The sequence below is a fragment of the Argentina silus genome, assembly GCF_951799395.1.
Source record: "Argentina silus genome assembly, chromosome: Y".
NCBI classification, from domain to species: domain Eukaryota; kingdom Metazoa; phylum Chordata; class Actinopteri; order Argentiniformes; family Argentinidae; genus Argentina; species Argentina silus.
In genome coordinates, this window is record NC_139654.1 from 23,906,350 (window position 1) to 23,933,637 (window position 27,288).

Genomic DNA, 27,288 nt, shown 5'->3' on the forward strand with positions numbered 1-27,288 from the left:
GTCTAATAAGGCACACAGTGAGTATGGAGTGAGAGGGCCTCTACAGCCTCCCTATCCTATGGCTGTGCCTGTGTGGGTAACCGTGTAAGGATTTCTGGGGGGCACTCTAACTGGCCCATGGGTGCAGCTTTCAGGGGACAGAAAGGCACAAAAACCTCACACATAAAGACACACATAAAAAATCTAACAAAACATTGAAACAGCCGCTTATCTTGTAAACAAGTATTATTTGGATCATAGCATCCAATTTTTTATCCTTAGAAAAAAGGAATCCTTTACTCAGCATACTTTATTTTGCCATTTAACTGCAGAATTTCAGTAGAGGAGAATCCCCCCTCTCTTTTTAGTTGGTTTGGTGCAGGTCAGGGCTGGGCTGGTGAATTTGGTTGGGTGAGTGGGGGGGCAGTGGGGGTTTAGTAGTAATTGCCCACGTGGGAGGGCATGTGTGAATTGGGGTGGTGGGGGACGCTGGGGTTGGGGTAGATACCCCCTGTAGGAGAACTCCAGTATGGAGTGGTGGGTCCAAAGAAGTTAGAGGAGGTGACAGGCATCGAGGGGGGGTGTGGGGACACAAAGTTGACCTTCTGCTGGTGGGCGTGGTAGGAGGGCATGTAGGCCAGGTCTGAGGGGTACTTGTACATGGAAGTCTCAGTGGGGTGGGGCTGCAGGGCCTGGGCGATGCCGTGGAAGTCAAACTTGTATGCATAGCGCTTGCCGTGCACTTTAGTCATTATGTTCTTGTCGTAGTAGTAGCGCAGGGCGCGGCTCAGCTTGTCATAGTTCATGTTTGGCTTGCTCTTGCGCTCGCCCCAGCACCGTGCCACCTCATCCGGGTCGGTCATCTTGAATTCGCCATTGGTGCCCTCCCAGGTGATGCAGCCGGCGTTGGCACTGTCAGACAGGAGCTCCAGCAGGAACTGCCACAGCTGGATCTGCCCTGAACCTGAGGAGGGACAGTAAACAACCACAGCAGTCAAATACACAGCTGATGTATCTCATACAAACACATCAAGACACCGAACATTCAATTATTCACAACTCCATAACAAGTCCTCTAGTGAAGACTGAAGACTGTTACATTACATATGCCAACGACTACTCCCAGAGCTCACTGATGCTCTTATTATTACCTGGGTTGGCCAGTCGGCTGCTGGTGGGACCCAGGATCTGGTAAGGATCTATGGGGAGAGCAAAATGTTGGTAAGATTGTATGACCATGCATTACACTGATGCTTATGTGAGGGTTGTGACCCACTATGGTGGTCTGTGTGTGGAGTGTATGGTGGATGGAAGGAATGAGCAGTCAGAAATCCATTACCTGGCTGAGGCCTGGGCTGCTCAGTGGACTTGGACACGTTCTGTGTGACCACCGGTGAGCCTGGAAAAGGAGAGGTTAGGAGGGGAAAAAAATGAGAAAAAAATCTGCCGGTCAGCCATAATCACGGTACACATAACCATGGTACACATCTTAATGGCACGTCAGGCCTGTTTCAAAGCAAAAAGGCAGAAGCTATTGGCTACTTTAAGTACTTAAAGCACCCCGTTTTCAGGGCTGACAACTGAGTTTAGGTCCAAGAAGGTCTCTCTGTGAATCAGAGGGGGTGCTCACCTTTGCCACTGTGCATGTTGTTCGACCATCCTGTCCACCTTACAGCATTATAAGAGGGGTCTAGGAGGAAGAGAAAGAGAGGTTTATCAACATGGTACACTTTACTGTTTCAATGCTTAAACTCTTTTGAGTCAAGATGAGCCTCCTCATACAGTACAACCTCTTATACTGAAGGTCACAATTGAAAAGACTTCGTGACTCTGCTTGAGATGTGGCGCTGTATTGGCAGTACATACTAACTCCCCACCTACTACTCTATCTCAGGAACAGCATGTGGTGTGAGCAACAAGATTGTCATGTACATAAGGGAAGAGAGCAGTGCCAGAGAGTGCTATAAAAAGGTACTGCCCAGGAAACTCGTTGCAGGATATCTGGCCAGGAATACAGCGCCCTCCATAAGTATTGGAAAGAAGAAGCATTTTTTTTTCTTCTTTAGGCTCTATACCAACAACTCCAACAGTTTGGATTTGAAATCAAACAATTACTATGGGGTCAAAGCAGAGATTCTCAGCTCTAATTCAATGGGGGGGTTTCAGATTCGGTTCACCATTTAGAAAGTATTTTTTAAACATCTATTTCAGGGCTCCAAAAGTATTTTTGGAAAAAAATCATATAATGTCTAAATAAAGTATTCATGTTTAGTATTTGGTTCGACAATCCTTTGCATGCATTAACTGCCTGAAGTCTGCGACCCACTGAACCCCACCAGACACTGGGTATATTCTCTGGTGATGCTCTGCCAGGCCTGTACTGTAGCCATCTTCAGTTGTTTGTTTTGAGGTCTTTTTGCCTAAAATCTTATCATCAGGAAATGACAAGCATGTTTGTGGGGGGGACATGCAGCGTTCGGCCTGTAGAGGGAGCTACAGGACCGTGGCCAGGGTTCGGAGGCGAGGCTGATTGCGCAGGTGTTGCGAATGAAGCCTCGCTAACGAAAGGTTTTAAGATGTGTGTGCCTCTGCTTTCGGGAGAGAGGAAGGAGGGCGACTGGAAAGTCGCCGACTGTTTTTGAAAGACTGGAAAGTCAAATCGAGATAACGATTGTGTTAATAAACGGGACATTCCCTCACCAACACGCTGCGTCTGCCTCTGTGTGTCACGGACATTGTTACAATGTTCAATTGGATTGAAATCTGAAGATTGACTTGGCAGTATGTTTGGGGGCATTGTATGATGAACCCACATCCAATAAATTTAGAGGCATTTTCTTCTATTCGAGCAGACAAGATGTTTCTGTACACTTCAGAATACATTCTGTTGCTGCTGTCAGTGGTAACATCATCCATTAAGACAAGTTAGCCAGTTCTTGTGTCAGCTATACATGCCCAAACCATAGCAGTCCCTCCACCTGTCACGTCCTCCACTTCCACCTAGCCTGTGTCAGTCCCTCTCCCTCTCCCCAGTCTGTGTGTTCCGTGTGTGGGCATGGCTCCAGGCTCCTGCCGGCTCATTCACGTCATCATCTCCACCTGCCAGTCTACACACCTGCGGCTCGTCTACTCATCACCCATCTGTGTTTTATACCCCGGTTTTCCGTCCACTCTTTGCCAGTTCGCCATAGTACTTCCGACCTATACGTCTAGTCTGGTTTCGGATCTACGAGTGTTTTCTGGACTTCTTAGAACTACCTACCCGTGTATCGACCCCTGCCTGGACTACCCGCTATCCTGCCCTGCCTGCCTGCCCTGCCTACCTGCGTGCCCAGTCTAGGCTGCCTTCCTGTTTCCCCCAATTCCTTCACTAAATACACCACCATGTTTCACGGATGAGGTTATGTGCTGTAAATCTTTTTTTCTTCAAACTTTCCTCTTGCAAACGCTCTGGTACATGATAATATTCATCGTATCTGTCCACAGGACCATTTTCCTGACCTCTGCAGGCTTTTTAGGTACTTTTTAGCAAACTGTAATCCTGATGTGTACAGTTGTTTTGGGGTTTTTCTTAATTATGGTGAGCATTCTTCGGTCATCCACTGTAGAAGTCTTCCTTGGCCTACAAGCCTGTTTGCGATTGCTGAGCTCAATGATGTGTAATGATGTTACAAACAGTTGATTTTGGTAAGTCTAAGGTTTTGACTGAGTTTCTGAATGATTTTTCTGATATTCCAGCCTCATAATGGCTTCCTTGACTTTCATTGACGTCTCTTTGGTCTTCATGTTGACAGACACCAATAGCAGACTCCAAAGGCAAACACATAGCCTAGAATCAATACTAGACATTGATAGCTCTCTTATGCCTCCACAAATGACGTGATGGAACACAACTCACTAACCAGGTCAAGTAGGGATGCACCAGTTCTATGGTAAACCACGGTGTCAAACGCTACGGTTTTCATACTGAAAAGATTTACCAGTTCACCAATGTTACTGCTTAATGTACTTCTAAAACTACCATTACCAGCATTCCATTGTGAAAACAAACAGCTGCACGTATGCCATCAGCGTCACGCTTGAGAAGCCCGTTACTGAGTCTGTACTGAGGTAAAGTTAGCAACAGTGGCAGAGGGAGGGGAAGCAGTAAGGCTATATCCACTGAAAAAAACAGCTAGAATCCAAAGTGTGGGACTACTTTGGCTATCCTAAAAATTCCAATGGAGTCCTGGTCAATGGAAATCCGACTTGCAAGACGTGCCGGAGAAAGGTCTCTGCCAACGGAGGGAACACGTCAAACTTACAGTGCCACGTGTGAGCATCATCCGCACCTCTGAGGAATTCAAGGTGAGTTAATGTAAGCTAGCTAGCTAGCAAGTTGGCTAATGTTTTGGTCTTGCTAGCCCAGTGACATTGGATTCACCTTTACAATTCATTTTGTAGCTTGTTGGTTACAGTTGGAGTAGGAGGGTCAGTCTACGCTGGAATGAGTGGGATAGAATGTTCCATTTATCCACCCTTATGTAGTCTACAAATGAAAGTTACCATTGATAGTTTTTCTCTCTTCTTTTAAGAGCTTCTACATGGCAAGTGGCTAATAAATTCATGAAAATTACAGACACACAGACCTGTAAGACACATGCGCACACCTGTCTCTCTTTCGCTCTCTCTTTACTTAATTAGCGATTAGCAAATCGTGGTCAGCAAGTTCAGCGACAGCCAGCAATGGTTCAGGGCAACGGACCATAGTGAAATCCTCTGAGATGAGCACGACACCCCCCCCCCCTCAAGACAAGCACAACAAATGAATCACGTTATGTCATACTGCACTGCCAAAGATATAATGCTGCCAAGTAGTGGAAAAGCCTGGATTTCTCTACTTGATGAACAAAGCAATCCCACAATACAAAGTGCCATCAAGAAACTACTTTGCTGCAAAAAGTGTCCCAAAGATGTACAATGTGTGAACTAGTGTTCAAAGTAAAGTAGCTCAAGCCCAGTGGTTTTCTGAAACCACAGACCTTTGGACTGGCAGGTCTGCTGGTGGGGAACCATACATCAGCTTAACGGTGCACTACATTTCCCCTGAATGGCAACTTCAAGCCCACTACCTCGAGACCCTGAACTTTCCAGAAGACCATACTGCAGAAAACATTGCTGAGGTCTTTGTGAATAGCTTCAGGAACAGAATACAGCAAGGAAAGTCTGTCTGTAATCACAACTGACAATGCTTCGAATTTGAAGAAGGCCTTTGCAGAGTTTCCATGTGTGTGGATCAGCTGCTTTGGACACAACTTGAACCTGGCCATCTCCAAGGTCCTAAAAATAGACAGGGTTGACTCTGCCATCTGGGCATGCCGTACACTGGTGAATTTTTTATTTTATTTTATTCTCATGCAGTTGGAAGAAGCAGCAGGAACTGAAGAAGAAGAAGGCAGAACTGGAGCTCCCTGCCCACTCCATGATCCATGATGTGTCAACAAGATGGGGGTCAACATTTGAAATGATCTCCAGGTTCCTCGAGAAACAACAAGCGATCTGTGCGGTGCAGGCGGCAGACAGGACCATGTGGTATCTAATGCCCAATGACACAGCCTCTGCCATTATAGAGGATATCAATCAGGTCATGGGCCCCCTCAACACCTTGACAGATGCCCTGGCCTCAGAAACCCGAGTCACACTCTCATCACTGAAGCCAGTTCTTAGGCACATCACCAAATAAATACTGTGACAGGTAGTGATGGCAGTTTGACACTGAAGCTTCGATACGTGCTTCAAACACTGACCAACAATTTTATCGAAGCACTGCTTCAAAGCTTGCTTTGGTGCGAAAAAAATCACGTGACATATGACGTCCGAAGCAGCAACTGCTTCGTTGCCTGAATGAATCACCTGACTGGTTCGCGGTCCAATCAGGTGATTCACTGGCACTGCCTCGTCTCGATTCTGACAGGTGATAGGTTGCGACAGTTTTGAATTTGAGTGCCTCAACACTTTATAACCGCTCTAAACAATGCACAATTTGTGGATTGTCGTAGTAGGTGTGTTGTTGGTATTGCGTTTGTATTCTCTGAGTGTTCTTCTTGTAATCTTTGAGTGTTCCCCATCCCACATAATCACCCCCTGCCATAGTTACACAAACACACCCAACCTATGCCATATTTTCCCCAGCACTCTCTCCTCAATAACACAATACACACATTCATCAATCTTTATTTGTAAATAGAACATGATATTCAGTCTTAGTGTGTGTGTGCATCAAAGAATTTCATCAAAGCAAAGATACTGTAGCGAACGGCGGGGTAGAGCAGCTTGTCTTAAGCGGGTATCGAACTCGCAATCTTTCGCTTACAAACCGGCCGCGCTAGCCACAACACCAAGAGAGGTAACTCCCTTGGCGGAATTGCTAACGGGCCTTACACAGGGTCGTTACAATACTTTAAATCCAAGGGTGATCAAAGCAAAGATGCTTCAGAACAAAAGATCTTTTCTACAAAAGTAAAGTAGTTTCTCCAACACTGCTCATTGAGGTGTGTGTGTGTGTTCGTGCGTGCGTGCGTGCGTGTAATTAAAAGCCTCCTGTCCACCAACTAGCCTGCCTAATTTGACTATAGCCTTGCACTTCGCCAGGAGAGGTCACTGTAACTGAAGCTTCGAGTAATGAACCCATTTTCGAAACAATTGGCTCAAGTGGTTCAGTGCTTCACAAAAGCTTCATTTGCCCATCACTACAGCCAAGATCAAAGGCAGGAGGAGAGGGAAACCACACTCACGTTTCAAAGACGCACACAGGATAATTTCGCAGGCCAGGAGATAGGCGACGTGTCGGGATCTCGGGCAAACGATCTGGATGCAAACGATGGCACCTCGCAGCCAGGTAGGTTATATTGCGGTTCTAATTAGCTGATTGTCATCAGGTGTTTGCGTTACGCGTGAGGTGTGGCGTGGTTGCATGAGTGCGTTCTGGGCAGGGACAGTTGAAGCAGCGCGATGACACAAGCCAGTTATTCGGGAAGTGAGTGGGGATTTTGTACACTTCCTCTTTAAAAATACTTATGGAGGGAGCTGTACAGTATGTGGCTTTATCTGAGATGCAATGATTTCTCAAAAGTAGAGGAACCAAGATGTTTTCAATAAAATAACAGTTTCTTGACCAGATTACAACATACTGACTACAAACAGAGGGACTAACACACACCCACAGACGCATAAAGACAGGCCTTTTATGACATTTCAACAAACAGCCAAAACTGCAATCAGGTTGGGTAGTATTGCCCCCTGTTTGTGAAGTTCAAAACTGATTGAATGTGGTGTGAGAAACTGGAGTGCTAGGAGTTGAAATCAACCACTATGAAACAGGATGTATCTTTTCCCCATCAGGCCACCAAGTAATCAAAATGTCACATAAATGTCCACAACCTTTTGTTCTTATCCACATGATCATTGATGATCATTGGTGTGACTTGTCACTGTGTGTGTGTGTGTGTGTGTGTGCACGTGTGCGTGCATGCGTTCATGCGTGCATGTGAGTGTATGTGCAAAGTAACCCATACAGTGAAGGTGACAAGAACAAGACAGATTTCACTGTTGTCACGCAGACTCTCTTTATTTCCCATCTTGACTCATCAATGACCTCAGAATCGACAACTGGTTGAGTTCCATGCCAACGCCTTTCTAAACAATGTCCAACACTGCCCCCTTCTGGAGAACATATGTTGCTTTCCTGTTTAAATCATCAAATAAATCAACACACTTCGGCTTTATTAAAACCTGACTCATAGCTTTGTCAAAACAATCGTTTTCTAGAACACTATGCCATTACATGTCTTACATAATTCATAATCCTGTACTGAAAATATGAAAACATTTAAACTTCAACCACATCTCGGAATACTTTTACAGGATGATTATTTTTTCCTTATTTCCTTTCCCTGATGTGACTTTATAAGAAACACTCCATCAGAAACACTCCCCTACATTAAAGGGTTCTCTTGATCTTCTCACTAATTTCTAACTTTCAACTCTTAACCCCTGAATTGCCTCAATATTTCTGAACCTGGAAGGGCTAAACAAAGAGAGGGGCTCTCTTTCCTCTCCTCTGGGCCGGGGCTGGATGGAGGGAGCAGAGGGGAGGGGAAAGAGAGATAGAGAGAACGAGGAGTAACAAGCGGGCGGCTGGGGCTCAGTGGAGCCTGTCAGGTCCAATCTGGAGCAGGCCAACGGGCACCAGCCATGAGAGGGGCATACAGACTGGGAGCGAGGAGAATCCAGATGAGCACACCAGGTCAGGAGCACAGCACAGCAATGCAAAGCTAACACAGACACAGCAAACGGAAAAGCACTTAGCCCCTTTACCTTTTTTTCCCCAGGCCTACTCTAAGTTGAGCCAGTTTCCACTCTGGGCTGGGGTATGGTGCACACTCCAGTCTCCTGGGAGACTTGACTGCAGACCAGCTAGTCAAAACAAAGGCTGAGCACCAGTGACAGTCGAGTCATGGACCGTTTTTAACCCACAATCTCAGCCAAAGAGAGAGACTCAAGGCAGCGCAATGCTTTTGTATAAGAAAAGAGCCAAAGAGGGAGAGGCACTGACAAAGCTGCCAAGCTTAACTGGATCCGGTGCACCATCATACAGTACTGTATGTATGTCTGGATCCTATCCACTTGTGAGGACATGGAGGGAAAGATAAAATATGAAACAAAGAATGGCCCATCAATCTCCAAACCTTCCCTCTCTGTGACCACTGAGAGCCCATGTGGTAAATCACTGAATCGATGAAAGTACTGTCTACCAGTGCCCTTTAGCTCAGCACTCACTCAATTTCATAGCTGCTGCATTCCATGTTTTATAAGCTCACTTTTATTCATAACATTGCATTTACATCAGACAGTCTGGAAAAGATTTGGAGGTATCCTGCTGAATACTGGTGCTTACAATACCCTGAGAGAGCCTATGGTATTTGATTGTTTTCTAAAGGCAATATGACTTTGAACATCTGGCGAGAAAAGATCAAACAAGCACGATCCTGGCATTTCTTAAAGCAAGAGGCTTTTATGTTTTGGCTGTGGTTGTGTAGCAATGGTCCGGACACAGAGGTAGTGGTCTGGGAATCAACCCGTTTATTGTTCAGTCTTAAGTTAGTAATATGCTTTCTGCTCCGCGACTTTCCAGCCCTCGTGTCTTCAGCACCTTCGTTCTTCATCGCCACTCTCCTACTGAAAAGCAGAGGCACACACATCTTACGCCATTTGGTAACGTGGCTTCATTCGCAACAGGTGTGCGACAAAGCCTCGCTCCCGCATCCTGGCCACGGTCCTGTAGCACCCTCTACAGGCCCGAACGCTGCATGTCCCCCCACATACCCCCACCGCCCGACACAGGCCGGGGATACGACAGCCGACAGCCTACTCCCCCCCCCCTGCACAGGAGAGGAAGTCTGCCACGACCATCTGCACCCCTGGTCTGTGCACGACCGAAAAGTTGAAGGGCTGCAACGCGAGATACCACCGGGTGATCCTCGCGTTCACATCCTTCATGCGGTGGAGCCACTGGAGGGGAGCATGGTCAGAGTAGAGGGTAAAAGCGCGACCCAGCAGGTAGTAACGGAGGGCGCCGACCGCCCACTTGATGGCCAGGCACTCCTTCTCCACCGTGCTGTACCGGCCCTCCCTCTCCGACAGTTTGCGGCCCAGGTACAGCACCGGCCGGTCAGCCCCCTCCACCTGCTGGGTCAGCACTGCTCCCAGGCCTCTATCCGACGCGTCCGTCAGTAGGGAGAAAGGGAGGTTAAAATCAGGCGCATACAGGACCGTTTCTCCGCGAAAAGCGCCCTTAAGGGCCTCGAACGACCCCTGGCACTGGCCCGACCATTGGACCGGATCGGGGGCACCCTTCCGGGTGAGGTCCGTCAAGGGACTGGCCAGCTCTGAAAATCCCGGCACGAACTGCCGGAAATAGCCAGCCAGCCCCAGGAAGGCCATCACCTCCTTCTTAGTCTTGGGCCGCGGAGAGGCGGCGATGGCCGAAGTCTTTTCAATCTGCGGCCGCACCTCCCTTCGACCCAAGTGGTACCCCAGATCCCTCCGCCCGATCACGCACTTCTTCGGGTTGGCCGTCAGCCCCGCCTGCCTCAGGGACCGCAGAACAGCCGCCAACCTCTGCACATGCTGCGCCCAGGTGTCACTGTGAATGACAATGTCATCCAGGTAGGCCGCAGCATAGGCAGAGTGCGGCCGCAGAATGCTGTCCATGAGGCGCTGAAAAGTGGCTGGGGCTCCGAACAACCCGAAAGGGAGCACCGTGAACTGGTATAGCCCGAGCGGAGTGGAGAATGCAGTCTTCTCCCGGGATACCGGCGATCTGCCAGTATCCCTTCGTGCAATCCAACGTCGTGAAAAATGTGGCCGTGCCAAGCCGGTCCAAGAGCTCGTCAACCCGGGGCATCGGGTAGGCATCGAATTTGGAGACCGCATTAACCCTTCTATAATCCACACAGAACCGTATAGCCTCATCCGGCTTGTTGACAAGCACGATGGGGCTACACCAGTCACTGCGGGACTCCTCGACCACACCCAGCTCCAGCATGGCTTCCAATTCCCTGCACACTATCTCATTTGTGTACCGGTAACCTATAGGGACGCGTGCGCACCGTTAAACCCGGCTGCGTTTCTATATGGTGGTCGATAAGCGTAGTCCGACCGGGCAGGGGAGAGAACACGTCGGCGAACTTAGCTTGCAAATCTGCAACATCCGTGGCCTGGCTAGCAGAGAGATGGTTATCAATACCGACCGGAGTGCTAACTTGTGATTTTGGGACTTCCGGTCCGAACTCATGTCTCTCTGGAATTATTGTAGCCAGAGCAACAGTGACCACGTCGTTCCATTTTTTTAGGAGATTTACGTGATACACCTGCAAGCTATCCCCCCGGTCCGAGCGTACTACCTCATAATCCACGTCCCCCATGAGACGTGTGACCACAAACGGCCCTTGCCACTTCGCGAGTAATTTCGTGCTGGAGGTGGGTAACAGTACGAGCACCTTGTCTCCCGGTGTAAATTCTTGCAGGTTAGTTCCCCTGTCGTATAGGCGCTTTTGACGCTCCTGGGCTTGCTGCAAATGCTCGCGTGAAATAACCCCTAGGGCGTGGAGCTTTGTGCGCAAGTCCAGGACGTATTGAATCTCACTTTTACGCTAGACCCTTCCTCCCAATTTTCTTTAAGAAGGTCTAGGACACCCCGGGGCTTACGCCCGTAGAGTAATTCAAACGGGGAAAACCCGGTGGAAGCTTGGGGGACTTCCCGTACCGCAAACAGCAGGGGATCTAGCCATTTATGCTAATTCCGACTATCCTCGTGTACAAACTTCCGGATCATTGATTTCAAGGTCCGATTGAACCTCTCACAAAGGCCATCAGTGGCCGGGTGGTAAACACTGGTTCGAAGGGTTCTCGACCAATGGTAAGGTTGATTTTGTGTTTTGAGAAGCAACGAAAGACACTTCAGGCCCCAATTTGCTTCCGCTAAAGAGCACTGCGCAACATTAAAACCATGTGCAAAGACCGTTTTGGTCATTTGGTGTCACCACAAAGTCTGTCTGCCCCGACCAACACAAACTTTGTAATATAGGCAGGGCAGTAAATGGGAGTTTTCGGAGGACGTGCCCAGGGGTGTTCTACAGCTCAAACACGTATGACGTTCCACGTTAAATAATTACTCATGAAAATAGACACTTATTTGATCATAACAGGCAGTAGATGTCGTCTGTCGGGGATCAAGTCTCCCCCTCATACAGCCAGTACATCCTCTATAAATATGTGGAAGTAGGCCTAGTGTATATTCTCGCATTACTAAGTTCTGTAAACCTAAAACATAGAATGACCAATGTTGCATACGCCTCAGCTCTCTGTGCCAATTATTAAATCATGGAAATGTGCATGTCTTTGATTGGGTATACAATCAAATAGGAGAATATCTTAAACATTGTATACTGTAGATTAAAGGAAAATATGCACACATGCTTCATAGGAGAGCCTTTACGCACAAACTAAAAAGATGGTTGGTAGAATCATTCTGAAAGTTGTAAAATTTCACTTATTCAATCTATGGTAATATTGGGAGGGGGACATAATATAAACTAGAATACTAGCACACTGCTTGATCTCCCACACTGATCATTGGAACCGTGTGCATCGTGTGCAACAGGTTCAAACAATGCGCTACACAATGATCCCACAATTTCTTTTTACGTTGAATATATAAATCCACTATTGCCAGCGACCCTAAGTAGGCCTACAATAGGCTACTGTAATAATAAACATACAGTCATGACAACGTTTACAGAGAGGAAACAAAAAGGTATGAAATTATATAAATAAATGCATGTAGGCAACTGTAGGACTAAAGTGGCAGGTAATTATGGTTATGACTGGGGGATAAAGGGGAATTGCCTATTTATTTAGCTGATGCAAATGATAAAAAAACATGAGAAAAGTCTGATTCATTAAACCGTACAGCATTTGGAGACGCGCAGCAGGTTGAATTTGGCAGGCCACTGTAGGCTTGTTGAGTGCTTAGATCATAGATATTTCAGCTCGTGGGTACATTTGTTGCCTCAGTATGGACATTTTATTTGTCAAAAATGATTAAATATTCCAACATTCGTAATGAAATCCTGATTGGCAAGAACAATGGACATCTTCATATCATATTAAATTATCCCAACCCACTCATTGAGACCTGCCCTCCCCTCTACGCTAACTGAAGCTAAACTATTATCAGCATCATATTTCCTTCTTTCCCGCCTAGATAGGCCCATGTCCTGTGAGCAAGGCAATGTGGTGGTGACATCACATTCCACATGTACAGCATATGCACCTTGTTTTAAGACAGTAATAGAGGCTTGGGTGGGTCTGACAAATGTCAGTGTAAATTCTGGCTGTGCAAGGTTTCTCCTTAGAAGACACTTAAGACAGAGATGGATAAGGAAATATGAGAACTGACTCTAGCTCATACACGTTCAATGAACCACCTGTTTTGCATAACATCATACATTTACTATAGGCATTTATGCCATCACTTAATGCTGTCTCTATTGTTAACTTAAAAGTGTGTGCAAAAAAAAAAACGAGGAGCTTACTTTGTGTTTTCAATATTAAAGTTATTTATTTGTAACTTAGGTATGTGTTTACAATACTCAAGTAGGTCATTTTTTATTGATGTGTTTTTTCAAGATTTGACTTGGTCATTTGTTATTTGATGCGTGGCGATTTCAACATTCAAGATGCGTTGTGGTTGTTTTATATGTCAATATGACCATTTGTTATTTGCTGGGTTCAACATTCAAGAATCGTTGTGGTCATTTCATCTATGAATTTTGGCAGAAGTAACGTTCCATAGTTTTGCGGTGCCATGGGGGAGAGATCGTTTCCGATTAACAAACAAAGGCGTGACAATTTATCCAGCACGCTCTCCCCCTTCAAACAATCCCTCAAATTCCTAACTTAATTCTGTAATCATTCTGTTACATTATTAAAGCCGACTCGCGCCCAGCTCGAATCACCCTCACACACAGTTAACTTTCATAGCAGCCACATACTGCATTACTTTGCTTGTTGTATTATTCCTTCTCGCGAAATAGACTTCCTACAGTACGTACCTTCCCCCAAGTATTAATTGTTAATGTTAGTGTCAAAGTGTTAAATGCTCTTTGCTTTGTGAGTGCGCTGTGGTGGTGGTGGTGATGGTGGTGGTGGGGGGGGGGGTTGAGACAAATAGCCAAAATGCGAGGTGGGGCGTGGTGACATACAGTAGGCGCTTGCTACTGTAGATTGCAACGCATGATTGGATGACTTGGGAGTGGCATACTGACAAATATATGCAACACTTATCAGAGCTGTTTATAGGCCTTTTGCCTATAGTGTTGCCTATAGTGTGGCCTTTCACTCACACTAATCACGATGTCAAAAGTCACCAGAATTGCTTGTTTAAACATGTGATATGCAACACAGCCCCTGGTTCAAACATGGATGTTTTCATCACCTTGTGGTGATGCTGGGTATCTTCTCTGCTGATGCTCTGCCAGGCCTGTACTGCAGTCATCTTCAGTTGTTGCTTGTTTTGAGGTCTTTTTGCCTAAAATCTTATCATCACCAATGAGAATGCATGAAATGAAATGCATGAAATGAAATGCATGTTCAATTGGAAAAATACTTACTTTCCACTTTTTGGCCCTGAAAAACTCCCTAGTTGCTATGGCAGTATGTTTGGGGTCATTGTCTTAATGTATGATGAAGCACCATCCAATGAATTTGGAGGTATTTGCTTGTACTCAAGTGGACAATGGGTTTCTGTACACTTCAGAATACATTCTGCTGCTGCCATAAGCAGTTACATCATCAATTAAGACAAGTTTGCCAATTCTAGTGGCAGCTTTACATGCCCAAATGTTTCATAGATGAGGTGGTATGCTGTTAATCTTGGGCAGATCCTTTTTTCTCCAAACTTTCCTCTTTCAATCACTTTGATACATAATAATATAAGACCTTTTTCCAGACCTCTGCTGTCACGCCTGAGGTTGCTGTCTGGTGACTCTGGCGCCCTCCTCTGGCGGTACGGGGCCAGTGGCCTCCCAATCTACCCAGATTTGTTTCACCTGTGTGTTCTGTCCCCTGTCCCCTATATCTAGCCTGTGTGTTCCCCATGTCTTTGTCAGAGATTCTCCCTGTCTGTGTGTGAGTACCCTGTCTGCCAGTTGGTTTTTGTGTACCCAGTTGTTTACCCCGTTGCCCTACTTCATGTTTGATATTCCTTTAGTTTACCGTTTTCCACTTGTTAAGTGCGTACCTTTGTTTACAGAGCTTGGCTTCTCCACTTTTATTTTACCCCTTTTTCCCCAGTGTTTGTTTATGATTACTTTATAAAATTACTTTATTAAACTTCTTGTGATTAACTTTACGCTAGTTCTCTGAGTATTCCTCCGCACTTGGGTCCACCGCATCATCAATTGTTAACGCTCTGCAGGCTTACTTTTAGCGAATTGTAACCTGACCATCCTTTTTGAGAACTAGTGGTTTGCACCTTGCAGTGAAGCCTCTGTAGTTCGTACTCTGTGGATGGTAGTTTCTGACACATGCATGCCTACCACCTGGAGAGTATTCCTGACCTGTGGGTGAGTTTCTTTTTTTTTTTTTTTATTAATTATGGTGAGCATTCGGTCATCCACTGTATATACAGTGGGGGAAATAATTATTTGATCCCCTGCTGATTTTGTTAGTTTGTCTGATTACAAAGAAATGAGCGGTCTATAATTTTTATGGTACTTTTATTTTAACAAATAGAGACAGAATATCAACAAAGAAGTCCAGAAAAAACACATTATATAAAGTTATAAATTGATTTGCATTTGATCGAAGGAAATAAGTATTTGATCCCCTACAAACCAGCAAGAATTCTGGCTCATACAGACCGGTTATATGCCCATGAGGCACACAGATTAGTCCTGTCACTTTAAGAAAGTACTCCTAATCTCTGCTTGTTATGGGTATAAAAGACACCTGTCAATAGAATCAATCTCTTCCATTCCAACCTCTCCACCACCATGGGCAAGACCAAAGAACATTCAAAGGACATCAGGGTAAGAGTTTTAGACCTGCGCAAGGCTGGAATGGGCTACAAGACCATCAGCAAGAAGCTTGGTGAGAAGGAGACAACTGTTGGTGCAATTATTAGAAAATGGAAGAAATACAAAATAACCATCAATCCCCCTCGGTCTGGAGATCCATGCAAGATCTCGCCTCGTGGGGTAAGGATGATCATGAGAAGGGTGAGGGATCAGCCCAGAACTACACGGGAGGAGCTTGGTAATGATATTAAGGCAGCTGGGACCACAGTCACCAAGAAAACCATTGGTAACACACTACACCGTAACGGATTGAAATCCTGCAGTGCCCGCAAGGTCCCCCTGCTCAAGAAGGCACATGTACAGGCCCATCTGAAGTTTGCCAATGAACACTTAAATGATTCAGAGAAGGCTTGGGAGAAGGTAATGTGGTCAGATGAGACCAAAATTGAACTCTTTGGCATAAATTCGACTCGTCGTGTTTGGAGGGAGAGAAATGCTGAATGAACAATCCCAAGAACACCATCCCCACCGTCAAACACGGAGGTGGAAACATTATGCTTTGGGGTTGTTTCTCTGCTAAGGGTACAGGACGACTTCACTGCATTGAGTGGCCAATGGACGGGGCCATGTACCATAAGATCTTGGACGAGAACCTCCTTCCCTCAGCCAGAGCACTGAGGATGGGTCGTGGATGGGTCTTCCAGCATGACAATGACCCAAAACATACAGCCAAGGCAACAAAGGAGTGGCTCAAGAAGAAGCACACTAAGGTCATGGAGTGGCCTAGCTAGTCTCCAGACCTTAATCCTATCGAAAATTTGTGGAGGGAGCTGAAGCTTTGAGTTGCCAAGCAAAAGCCTTGAAACCTTCAGGATTTGGAGAGGATCTGTAAAGAGGAGTGGACCAAAATCCCTCCTGAGATGTGTGCAAACCTGGTGACCAACTATAAGAAACGTCTGACTTCTGTGCTTGCCAGCAAGGGTTTCTCCACCAAGTACTAAGTCATGTTTTGCTTGGGGATCAAATACTTATTTCCTTCGATCAAATGCAAATGAATTTATAACTTTATATAATGTGTTTATTCTGGACTTCTTTGTTGATATTCTGTCTCTATTTGTTAAAATAAAAGTACCATAAAAATTATAGACCGCTCATTTCTTTGTAATCGGGCAAACTAACAAAATCAGCAGGGGATCAAATAATTATTTCCCCCACTGTACCATCAAATAAAAGCTGAGAATCTATACTTTAAACTCATTGTAATTGTTTAATTTTAAATCCAACCTTTGGAGCCAAAATAAGAACAAATGCTAGAGAAATATTACAGTATTATTATAGACAATTGTCATGAAATATTATTGTTGTTTTTAATTAATCCATTTTCAAAATGTTTTCAATTATTATAAATGTGTACCCAGAGAGGCTTGGATAACCTGCACTGTCCTATTGTCATATTTGGGCAAACTTTGTGTTGCTCCTATTTAAAAGCAATGAGGAAAAAACTGGTCTGCTATCGCTGTTGTCCAATGAGGTCTTGCCATACCAGGAATTAATCAATAAGTGGAGAGTCCCTATCGAATGAGAGTAATCATGATGGTAATTGTAGGATAGAGGCATAGATAGAGTACATTAATTAGACACATCGAGTGTAAAAACTAGTAAATACAATTTCTTAATTGTGCAACCACTGCATGTGTTGCATGACTTCACATCAGGGTTAGTTTTCAAAGCATTTACAGGAAAGCATTAATAAGTGCATTTATAAAGCATTAATGCCTAATTGCAAGCTTCCTATTTGGCAAGCACCAAGTGAATATTGAACAATCTAAACTAATGAGTTATAATTTTTTTTTATTTTTTTTTTATAAATGTATGAACCCTTTACAAAGAGGACCGCAATGTAAAGTGTTACCATCATGGCTATTGAAAGGAGTATTTGCATTTCGCAGGCTTATAATGCATTATGGGGTGAAAATAGACAATCAAAGTACATTCATGATGCATTATAAACAACTAGCTCATAGAAAATGAAGGCAAACATGTGTCTGATAGGCCATTCTTACTACATCAGAAATGACTACGTATGTGATGGATACAGACAGTTTATTTGATCTAAGACAGCTAAAGAATCCACTGAAAAAGACAAACAGCATGTAAATATAACAGAGGTAGCTACGCTCCCATGATGAGTAACCATAGATGGTTTATGTTTCTCCTTCGTCACTATGAAAAGTGAAACCAAAGTAAAAGGCCTTCTAAAATTCAGAGCAGTTTCCCAGATTTAGTGTATGGAAGATTGTGGTGCTCCTACCTTCTTTGGCAGCCAGGCATGGAGACTGGTCTGTGTGACATGGAGTGTTGTAGGATAATGATGAGCTACCTGCAACATGCCAGATTGATGGAATGTCAGAGGTGTAGGATCTGGAACTTACATGTACCTATGTGTTGAGGCATTACGCACACAAAATACTGTAGACAAAACCCATGAAGAATCAATTCTGTGCTTTGTTCTTATTCACCAATCCACCAGTGTATGAATATTATAGTAACCTATATCATGATAGCTTATAATAAAGTAATGTATATTCAAATTTGTATTTTCCACAAGTCATTGTTGGCTAGTATGATGTTTGGGGCTTTAGGATTTCACAGTGAAGTAACAGTGACCAATATCCAGCAGGTGGAAGTAAAAAGACAAGGAATGAAGTAGATCACAACTAAATTTGAGATGCTTCTCAGGTTTATGTCTTAAAACCATAATTATATGTCTGTTCAATATAGAATAAAATAAGTATTGGATATATAATTCTCTATCCTTAGACTGCTGTAGTCAACAATTAAAACATTTACTTCAGATTAATAAAGTCAAAGAAGCAAGCCTATGCACATGGCTGGCTATTCATTTCACCTTATGGAGCATAACTCTTCATTGTCAGTGCTTACACAGGCACCCTGGGTAGCACCAAAACGCTCTCTTAATTTTAGCTGCCCCGGGGCATAAATCAGTGGGTGGAAAAACAGATCAAAAAATGCACTGAGAAAACAACTACTACTGCTACATGGGGAGCATAAGATTTAACGCAAAGCCTGCTAAGGGGAGGTGCTGGTGGGAAGAAACCCTTTTCTGAATGGAGAAAAGAGATGAATAATGAATAGTTTACAGCAGCTTTTCTTGCTGCTTCTGCTGGATGCCTTTTTCTCATTTTGGAGGGTGCCCATGGCAGGCTTGGGGTCTGTTGTTTGGGAGGTATGGGGGAGGTGGGGCGCTCTACATACAGTGGGGGGAAATAATTATTTGATCCCCTGCTGATTTTGTTAGTTTGCCCGATTACAAAGAAATGAGAAATTGCCAAGCAAAAGCCTTGACTTCTTTGTTGATATTCTGTCTCTATTTGTTAAAATAAAAGTACCATAAAAATTATAGACCGCTCATTTCTTTGTAATCGGGCAAACTAACAAAATCAGCAGGGGATCAAATAATTATTTCCCCCACTGTACATATTCTAACCCCCACACCATCCCACCCCAACCCAGCCCTAGCCACCCTCAAACTTCTGGCCCTGGTTTGGATCTAGGGGCTGCTGAACAGGGGAGGCATTGTGTGAGGCAGGGTCCCTGCACAGCAATCAAACGCAGCTCCCCATGCAAAAATAATCCCACATGCAGGGTGTAAGTGCACGGGGCAGGCGTGCCACTGATCCATCCTCAGAGGGGGTGGAGAGAAAGAGAGAGAGAGGGAGAGGAGTGGGTGGGTGGGTGGGTGGGTGGGGGTTGTCGAAGAACAGGGTGGGGGTTAACCCTTCCCCTACTGCGTTCCACATGTGGGCTGCCCCAGACAGGCAAAGAGGCAGAGTTGCTGAGAAAAACACGAGCCAATACCACAGAGAAAGGCAGGCCTACAACTAGAGAGAGAGATAGAGAAACACGGCAACACTAACACTTTGGGTGAGGGAGGCTTGGCTGCATCGCCTATTTATTTAGACACGCTCTTCCCCCTTTTGAAAACAAACACATCCCAGTAATTTGACTGCACAGTGGGAGGACTGGGTAATGTTCAGCCTCCTCATGCCACATCTGCTCAGAGTCTGTTATATGACATAATATCTCAAATAGCAGTTTTATTTTCTTTCTATTTATTTTCTTCCTGTTCTATGAACAGTGGCGGACTTGGCTATGTTCCATCCGTTTCAAATTAATGTTTTGGGCTACTGTTTTACCTGGGGTTTGCAATGTGCATTTGACAACTGCAAAGCACTCTTGGCCGGGCTCCCCGCCTCCGCCATCAGACCTCTGCAGCTCATCCAGAATGCTACCGCCCGTCTGGTGTTCAATCTCCCCAAATTCTCCCATGTCACCCCCCTCCTTCGCACCCTTCACTGGCTCCCGGTAGCAGCTCGCATTAGATTCATGACCCTGGTGCCCGCCTACCGGGCGACAAAGGGAACAGCCCCTCCCTACTTACAAGCAATGGTCAGCCCCCAAACCCCTGCCTGATCACTCCGCTCTTCCTCCTCGGCTGGCCGCCTGGCACTGCCACCTCTACGTGGATGCAGTGGTCGTGCTATTCGGTCATGGCTTTTCACTGTCCTGGCGCCCTGGTGGTGGAACAAGCTTCCCACTGCTGTCAGGACTGCAGAGTCATTACCTACCTCCCACCGTAGACGGAAGACCCATCTATTCAGGCTACATCTTGACTGTCCCTCCTAAAGACCTCTTCATCCCCACTACCCCCAGTTTCTCTACTGTAAAAAAAAAAAAAGGATATGGATAAAGGCATCTGCTAAATGTCTAAAATGTAAAAATGTAAAAAAATGCCTACACTGTTTACCTGGGTTTGAAGGCTGTGTAATGGTAATGCAACAGCAGAGGCAGACAGCCAAGCTGCTGAGCCCCTCCACTCCAGTGCTAATATGCCAATAGAAAGAACTAATGCAGGGGGAGCTCAATAATAACCTAGCCAGTGAGAGAGTGACTGTGAGAGAGAGAACTCCAGACTTCCTTTTCCTCCCCAGTCCTCAAGTCCAGATGTTTATGGTCTGCATAAACTATTGAGGGCTTGAGAATGTCCCCCACTCTGGAGCAGGCAGCAGCAGCAACAGTGCAGGAGCCCAGACTTATCATCTCCTCCCCACTCCCTCCCTGTAAATCCATCCAGTTACAAAGAGCAAGGACAGCTGGGATACAAAACTATTGCTATTCTCCTATAGCACTCAATCATGGCCACTTCGGGCCATTTCCACGCACTTCAATAAAATGCTTCCCCTCTCTTTCTCTCCCTCCCTTCTAGTCAGTGGATACGGTCTCTGCTTGTCTGAGATTTGTCTGTGCTCTGTTGTAGCACATGTGGTATCAAACCGACCTACATGGGTGCAATAAAGCAAACAGTCCACAATCCCTCCCTGACAGACTAATTTGAACAAATTCTCAAATTGCAACCCAAATTGAAAGCACATTGGCGGCCAGCGCTTAAAAAAAAAAAAGTTACCTACAATGAGGCCAAAATAATGCACACCCTTATTACAATTTGCAACTAGAGACAAAGATTCAGATATGGTTGGAATGCCTGACGAGTGTATTTATTAGACGTTATATTATTAGACATGAGTATTAGGACAGAGGCGTGTGCTGTTACGGTAGGGAGGGGAAGCCTCTGTTAATCAGAAGCCTATGTTAATCAGAGTTTCAATAAACAGACCCCAACATACATGATGTACACATATGTGTATGATATGATTGCAGTTTGCAGAAGACCGTCATGTTGGGGGGGAGGAGGGGGTGGAAGACATTACACAGCCTGTAATCACTAAATTCTTCCAGGGCCTGCCTCTCTCTGTGTCTGGGGCTTAGCTGTATGCTTGTGAGTGAAGCCAGAGGTCTCCATTCTGGACGGGGTTGCTGCTAGTCTGTGATTGTGTTTGTTTGTGCTGCAGGGAGAAAGAGATTGGCTTCAGTTTCAAATCTGCAGCCCCCAGGTTTGGGATAAACCATCAAACCTCCCCTTCCCTTTCTAACGTGCCTTTAGTAACCCAGTTCTTCCCACCTCCGGCCACCCTGCGTCAATATACTCCGCTCAACTCTCAAAGGGCCGGCTGCAACTGGTCAGTTGAGGCACAGGATGAGAGCATTTGTCGCTTTGGCTTGGGAAAGGGTCCAAAGCAATTTCAATTGCTGAACAGCGGATTCTGAAACATCTCTTTCAACCGTCCCAAATGAAAACTGTGTTGTGGAGAGGGCCTGGCGGCACAGAGCCTCCCGTTGCTCAACACAATGGGGCCGTTATACTCACAACAGCCATCCCCATGCCCAGACACAACACACAGAGAAAACTGTTGACACTGTTAAAGTTTCCATTACATCACAGCAAGGCTCATCACAATTTTTTAAAAGCACCGTTAAAATGAGTCAACCCATCAGGGACTCCACCCTGCTCCATGTCATGACATTTGCAGTAGCAGTTGCTATTCTGAAGAGCAGTACATAAATCAGAAGCTAACAGTCAGACAGTAAATAGAATCAGAAGCTAACAGTCAGACAAGGATTGTGGGATATCCAGAGGAATATTTACTGGTTGACTTCAAGAGTAAGGTAACTGATTGGTGGACAACCTCTTACATTATGCCTTCACATGCTTCATAATGGCCATCCACCAACCCCCTGAAATACAGGGGATATCCATAAAACCTGAATTATAAAATGTTTAGATGATCAACCATACCAGATGCTGTCTGTCTTTCTGACATTTGCATATTGGTGTGGATAAACCTTGTTTCTTTACAGCCGCGTCCTGCTGCCAAAACGTGAGGTCATAACGTACAGAAAGCCCTCGAAAAGAATCAGCCAAGTTGCCTCCATTGTAAATTATGGATAAAAGTTCCATGCTGTGCTGAACACATAGGCCTCACTTGGTTTCTGAGGCAATGCACCTGGGCTTCATCTGACTGTGGCCTTATGTGGACTAAGGCACTGTTAAGGAGTTGATGGTTATCTTAAAAAAAAATCCAGTAAGGCTAGCTGCATCATTGTTTGGCGACTGTAATATGATGACTATGGTGACAAAACACAGTGAGTCATGTTATTCTCCTTGGTTGGGCATTTTCACCCTTAGTCCAAAAACAGAAGAGACACACTGCCAAATCTGTTTGATTTGTATACCTCCTCTGCACTGTATGAAAGACCCAGGCAGCCATGGTCTAGCATGTTACAGACAATTGACTGGGAAAGGTAGGGAGAAGGTAAAAAAAAAAACTTATATTTCCAAAATATATTACCATTACGTGCTGGATTCATTGATTTCTTAATTTATCTTATTGCCTTCTGCTATTTGTTGCCTTTTGATGCTGAGCAAACTTACTTTCCCTGAGGTAATTGAGATGAGAGAGCAGGACTTCAGCGTTGTACATGGTGGTGAGTCGGAGGAAGTCGTCCTTGCTCATCTTACACAGCTCCCTGCCGTCTACGTCCTGGAACATGGCAGTGTCAATCTCCAGCAGGCCATACTCCTTGATGGCCCACTCTACCCACTGATGGACATGGTCCTGGGACCACAGCGATGGATCTGATGGGACACAAGGAGAGAGATGTTTGATGTATGTCATGTTGACTGCATGGTTCTTCAACTCTGGTCCTGAAGAGCTAGTGGGTGCACAGCCCAGCACGAACACACAAGCTAATCAATGTATCATGGTTTGGACACATTTTATTTAATCAGGTGTGTTAGTGCTATGCTGGAACAAAAGCCTGCACACCCAGTAGCTCTCCAGGACAAGAGTTGGAGGTGTACAAAAATAAGAGGACAGTGACAACTTCTGTGTTTAAGGAATCTTTTACTTGGTGTAATCAGGCAGCAGAACAAGTCCATACTCTGGGTCCAGCTGTGTGGTCTGAACCAAGAATTGAGTTTTTCCTCAGCTCTTGTAATGTTTTACCCCTTTGATCCATCACCCAGTCTGAAGCAGGTATAAGGAAATGTGGTCAATGATAATGCTAATCAGACAGGTCTGTCTAGTCACCATATGCAAACAATGAATAAACCACTTGAATGGTGGACAAAAGAATATTGTAAACCACACCCACTTTCAGGTCACCACACCTTTGGGGTCTCTTGTATAAAATGTGTGTCTCTCAAACATGTAGTTGCATTTGAGCTGCCTTTCATTACTCGGTGTACCATACAACACAATTTTGCTTGGACAATAAACTTGTTACTTGACTGAACGCTTTTGGAACTGCAGGACATTTTATTTCACAAGGACGAAATTCCTACATAATTGGCGAGCCAGCATCAGCCGACAAGGGGGGACGCTTGGAGTAGGAGTCTTCTTCACAAACTCAAGACAAAACAATTCCTTCTTCAATCCAGGAACACTGAGAAGGATTTAACAACCAGAACCTTCCTTTATTCTGAAACACCTTTCGATGAACAAAGAAACGAGGAACCTTGTAAGATTTCATTGCATTCTAAAAAGTGGAAATTTATCCCGTTGAGGCTACTTAAACGTGTAAAAGTTTCATCCACTTTGGGTGAAAAAATAAGCAATATAGGAAAAGTTAGATTTAGGAGTTTTTTCAAGACTTCTCCTTGCATCTGATGGATGGATGATTTTGACCTGCTTACACTGTAAAGTTAGAAAACTATACTGGGGTTTAAGTGGGAGGTGGATTTGTAAAGGAACTGGGCTTTTCAGATAAGAACCAGCAGGGTATCCTATATCTATCCTGTGTCCTTGTGTTAAATTGCCACCGTAGGTATATTGTACTAGAGTGTACTTAGAACCTAATATGATGGAATGGGCCATTGAGTATGTTGGGTTAACCCCAACGCAAAAAGTCGTCTGGAAACATATGCTGAACAGGATGAACGACGATTGGTAGCAGAGAATAGCATTACCCTGTGCCATCAAGTGACTTCTCTGAAAAACAGATTAACTGAGTGCAACGCTTTGAATGTATCACTTACCAAGCAACTGGAAAAATGCCAGAAGTGCCTTTGGGCCAGAAGTGAGAGGAATCCAGAAGTTAAGCATAAGTCTGCAGCAAATGTGTAGGGCAGTGGGATGGGTCCTCTGATCCACGCACATGCTTGGCAGAATTACAGAGGCTAGGTACAGCAAATGGTTTGGATGGTTTGGATGATCATGGTTTGGATGATCAAGACAGAACAACAGACAGCACACCCAGATGGATTTACCATCCTCGCTGGAGATTTTAATCATGCTGACCTTAAGACTGTCCTACCAAAACTCCATCAGCATGTCAATTTCCCAACAAGAGGGGAAAACACCTTGGACTTGGTCTACACTTCCCACAAAGGAGCATACAAGGCCTCCCCCACATCGGACTCTCTGATCACATCACTGTCATGCTAATGCCAGCATATAGGCCCAGAGTGAAAGTCGGAAAACCGGTCCGGAAAGAGATAACTGTGTGGCCGGAGGGGTCCAGGTCTGCTCTCAAGGACTGTCTTGCAACAACAGACTGGGACATGTTCAAGCAAGCAGCCACACAGAACAACCATACGGACAATGAGGAGCTTACAGACACTGTCCTCTCTTACATCCGTAAGTGCTCTGATGATGTGACCCACAAAAAGACCATCATCACTCGGGCTAACCAGAAGCCATGGCTGACAGGGGCTGTCCATCGGCTGCTGAGGGCCAGAGACAAAGCCTTCAGAGCCGGGGATGAAAATGGCCTAAGAACAGCGAGAGCCAGCCTGTCCCGTGGCATCAAGAAAGCAAAACTGGACTACACAAATAAGATTACCTGCCACTTCAAGGACAGCAGAGACACGCGGAGCCTGTGGCAGGGCATTCAGACCATAACGGACTACAAGCCCGCGCCACAGACCTGCGACAACAACATCTCTCTGCTCAACAACCTCAACAGCTTCTTTGCACGGTTTGAAGCAACAAACACTACAAGCCCACAGAAAACTCCACCCCCCCCCCACGATCAGGTCCTGTGCCTGTCTGCTGCCAGTGTGAAGAGGACACTCTCTACCATCAACCCCCGCAAAGCAACAGGCCCAGACAACATCCCAGGCCGTGTGCTGAGGGACTGCGCAGAGGAGCTTAAGGATGTCTTCACGGACATCTTTAACACTTCTTTGCGTCAAGCTGCTGTCCCATCACATTTCAAGACCTCCATCATCATACCTGTGCCAAAGAAATCCGCTCCATCCTGCTTCAATGACTATCGCCCGGTAGCACTGACCCCCATCATCATGAAGTGCTTTGAACGGCTAGTCATGTCTCACATTAAGTCCATCCTCCCCCCCACCCTGGACCCCTTTCAGTTTGCATACCGAGCAAAACGTTCCACAGAGGACGCAATCTGCTCTGCTCTCCACCCAGCCCTCACCCACCTGGAAAAAGCAGACTCATATGTGAGAATGCTTTTCATAGACTTTAGCTCAGCATTTAACACCATAATCCCGCAACAACTGATCTGCAAACTGGACCAGCTGGGGCTCAACACCTCCCTCTGCAACTGGCTGCTGGACTTCCTCAGCGAGAGACCACAGGCAGTACGAGTCGGCAACAACACCTCGAGCAGCATCACACTCAGCACAGGGGCCCCCCAAGGCTGTGTGCTCAGTCCCCTGCTCTTCACCCTGCTGACTCACGACTGCACATCAACCCACAGCACCAATCACATGGTGAAGTTTGCGGACGACACAACTCTGGTGGGTCTCATCTCCAAGAACGACGAGACCCACTATAGAAAGGAGGTCAACCTTCTGACCACGTGGTGCAGAGACAACAACCTCCTGCTGAATGTCAGCAAAACGAAGGAGATTGTGGTCGACTTCCGGAGAGGGCACACCGAACACCCACCACTGACCATCGATGGTGCTGCTGTGGAGAGAGTGAGCAGCACCAAATTCCTGGGGGTGCACATCAGTGAGGACCTCTCCTGGACCACCAACACCGCATCACTGGCGAAGACAGCCCAGCGGCGCCTCTACTTCCTCCGCAAGCTGAAGCGAGCGAAAGCTCCCACACCGATCCTGACAACATTCTACCGAGGCACCATTGAAAGCATCCTGTCCAGCTGCATCACTGTGTGGGGCGGTAGCTGCACCGAACACAGTAGGAAAGCACTGCAACGCATTGTGAACACAGCTGCTAAGATCATTGGTGCCCCACTCCCTTCCCTGCAAGAGACTTACTCCACCCGCCTCACCCGAAAAGCTACCTCGATTGTGAGCGACGCAAGCCACCCCGCACACAGTCTGTTCAGCCTCCTGCCTTCTGGAAGAAGGTATAGGAGCCTCCGTGCCCACACCACCAGACTCACGAAAAGCTTCATACCCCAAGCTGTCAGGAAGCTAAATTCTCTCCCCTCACTTCCCCCAGCCACATCCTCCTAGCTGTCAGGAAGCTGAAACCACCCCCCCCCTCCCAACCCTTCAGCCCCCCCCCCCCCCCCCAAAACACACGGACTCTGGACAATCCACTATTCTATTGCTACAATGCACTATTGCACTATTATTTTTTTATACATAATACACAGTATTTGGCTGCTATTTTACTGACTTTACTGTCTTTACTGACTGCTCTTTTTGCACTGTTTAAATTATTTTTATTGAATGTTTTACTTTTAGTATGTGTTATCTGTTGTGCCTGGGCACTTTATCTGTCTCACCGTGGGAGAGTGAGAAACGTCCTCTCGATTCCTTTGTATGTCT

The 27,288-nt window shown here is 45.7% G+C and overlaps 1 protein-coding gene across 1 annotated transcript in view; it reads right to left on the bottom strand.

Annotated features, from left to right (window-relative positions):
• Nucleotides 1-413: 413 nt before the first annotated feature.
• Nucleotides 414-27,288, bottom strand: part of LOC310824249 (Friend leukemia integration 1 transcription factor-like) — a gene marked incomplete at both ends in the record, with an annotated part of 60,025 nt that continues 33,150 nt past the window's right edge. Inside the window, 6 exons of the mRNA XM_083697087.1 lie at nt 414-943; nt 1,131-1,178; nt 1,319-1,378; nt 1,610-1,669; nt 17,911-17,979; nt 22,951-23,154. Coding sequence (XP_083553213.1) covers nt 414-943; nt 1,131-1,178; nt 1,319-1,378; nt 1,610-1,669; nt 17,911-17,979; nt 22,951-23,154 — 971 coding nt within the window. The remainder of the gene's footprint in view (nt 944-1,130; nt 1,179-1,318; nt 1,379-1,609; nt 1,670-17,910; nt 17,980-22,950; nt 23,155-27,288) is intronic.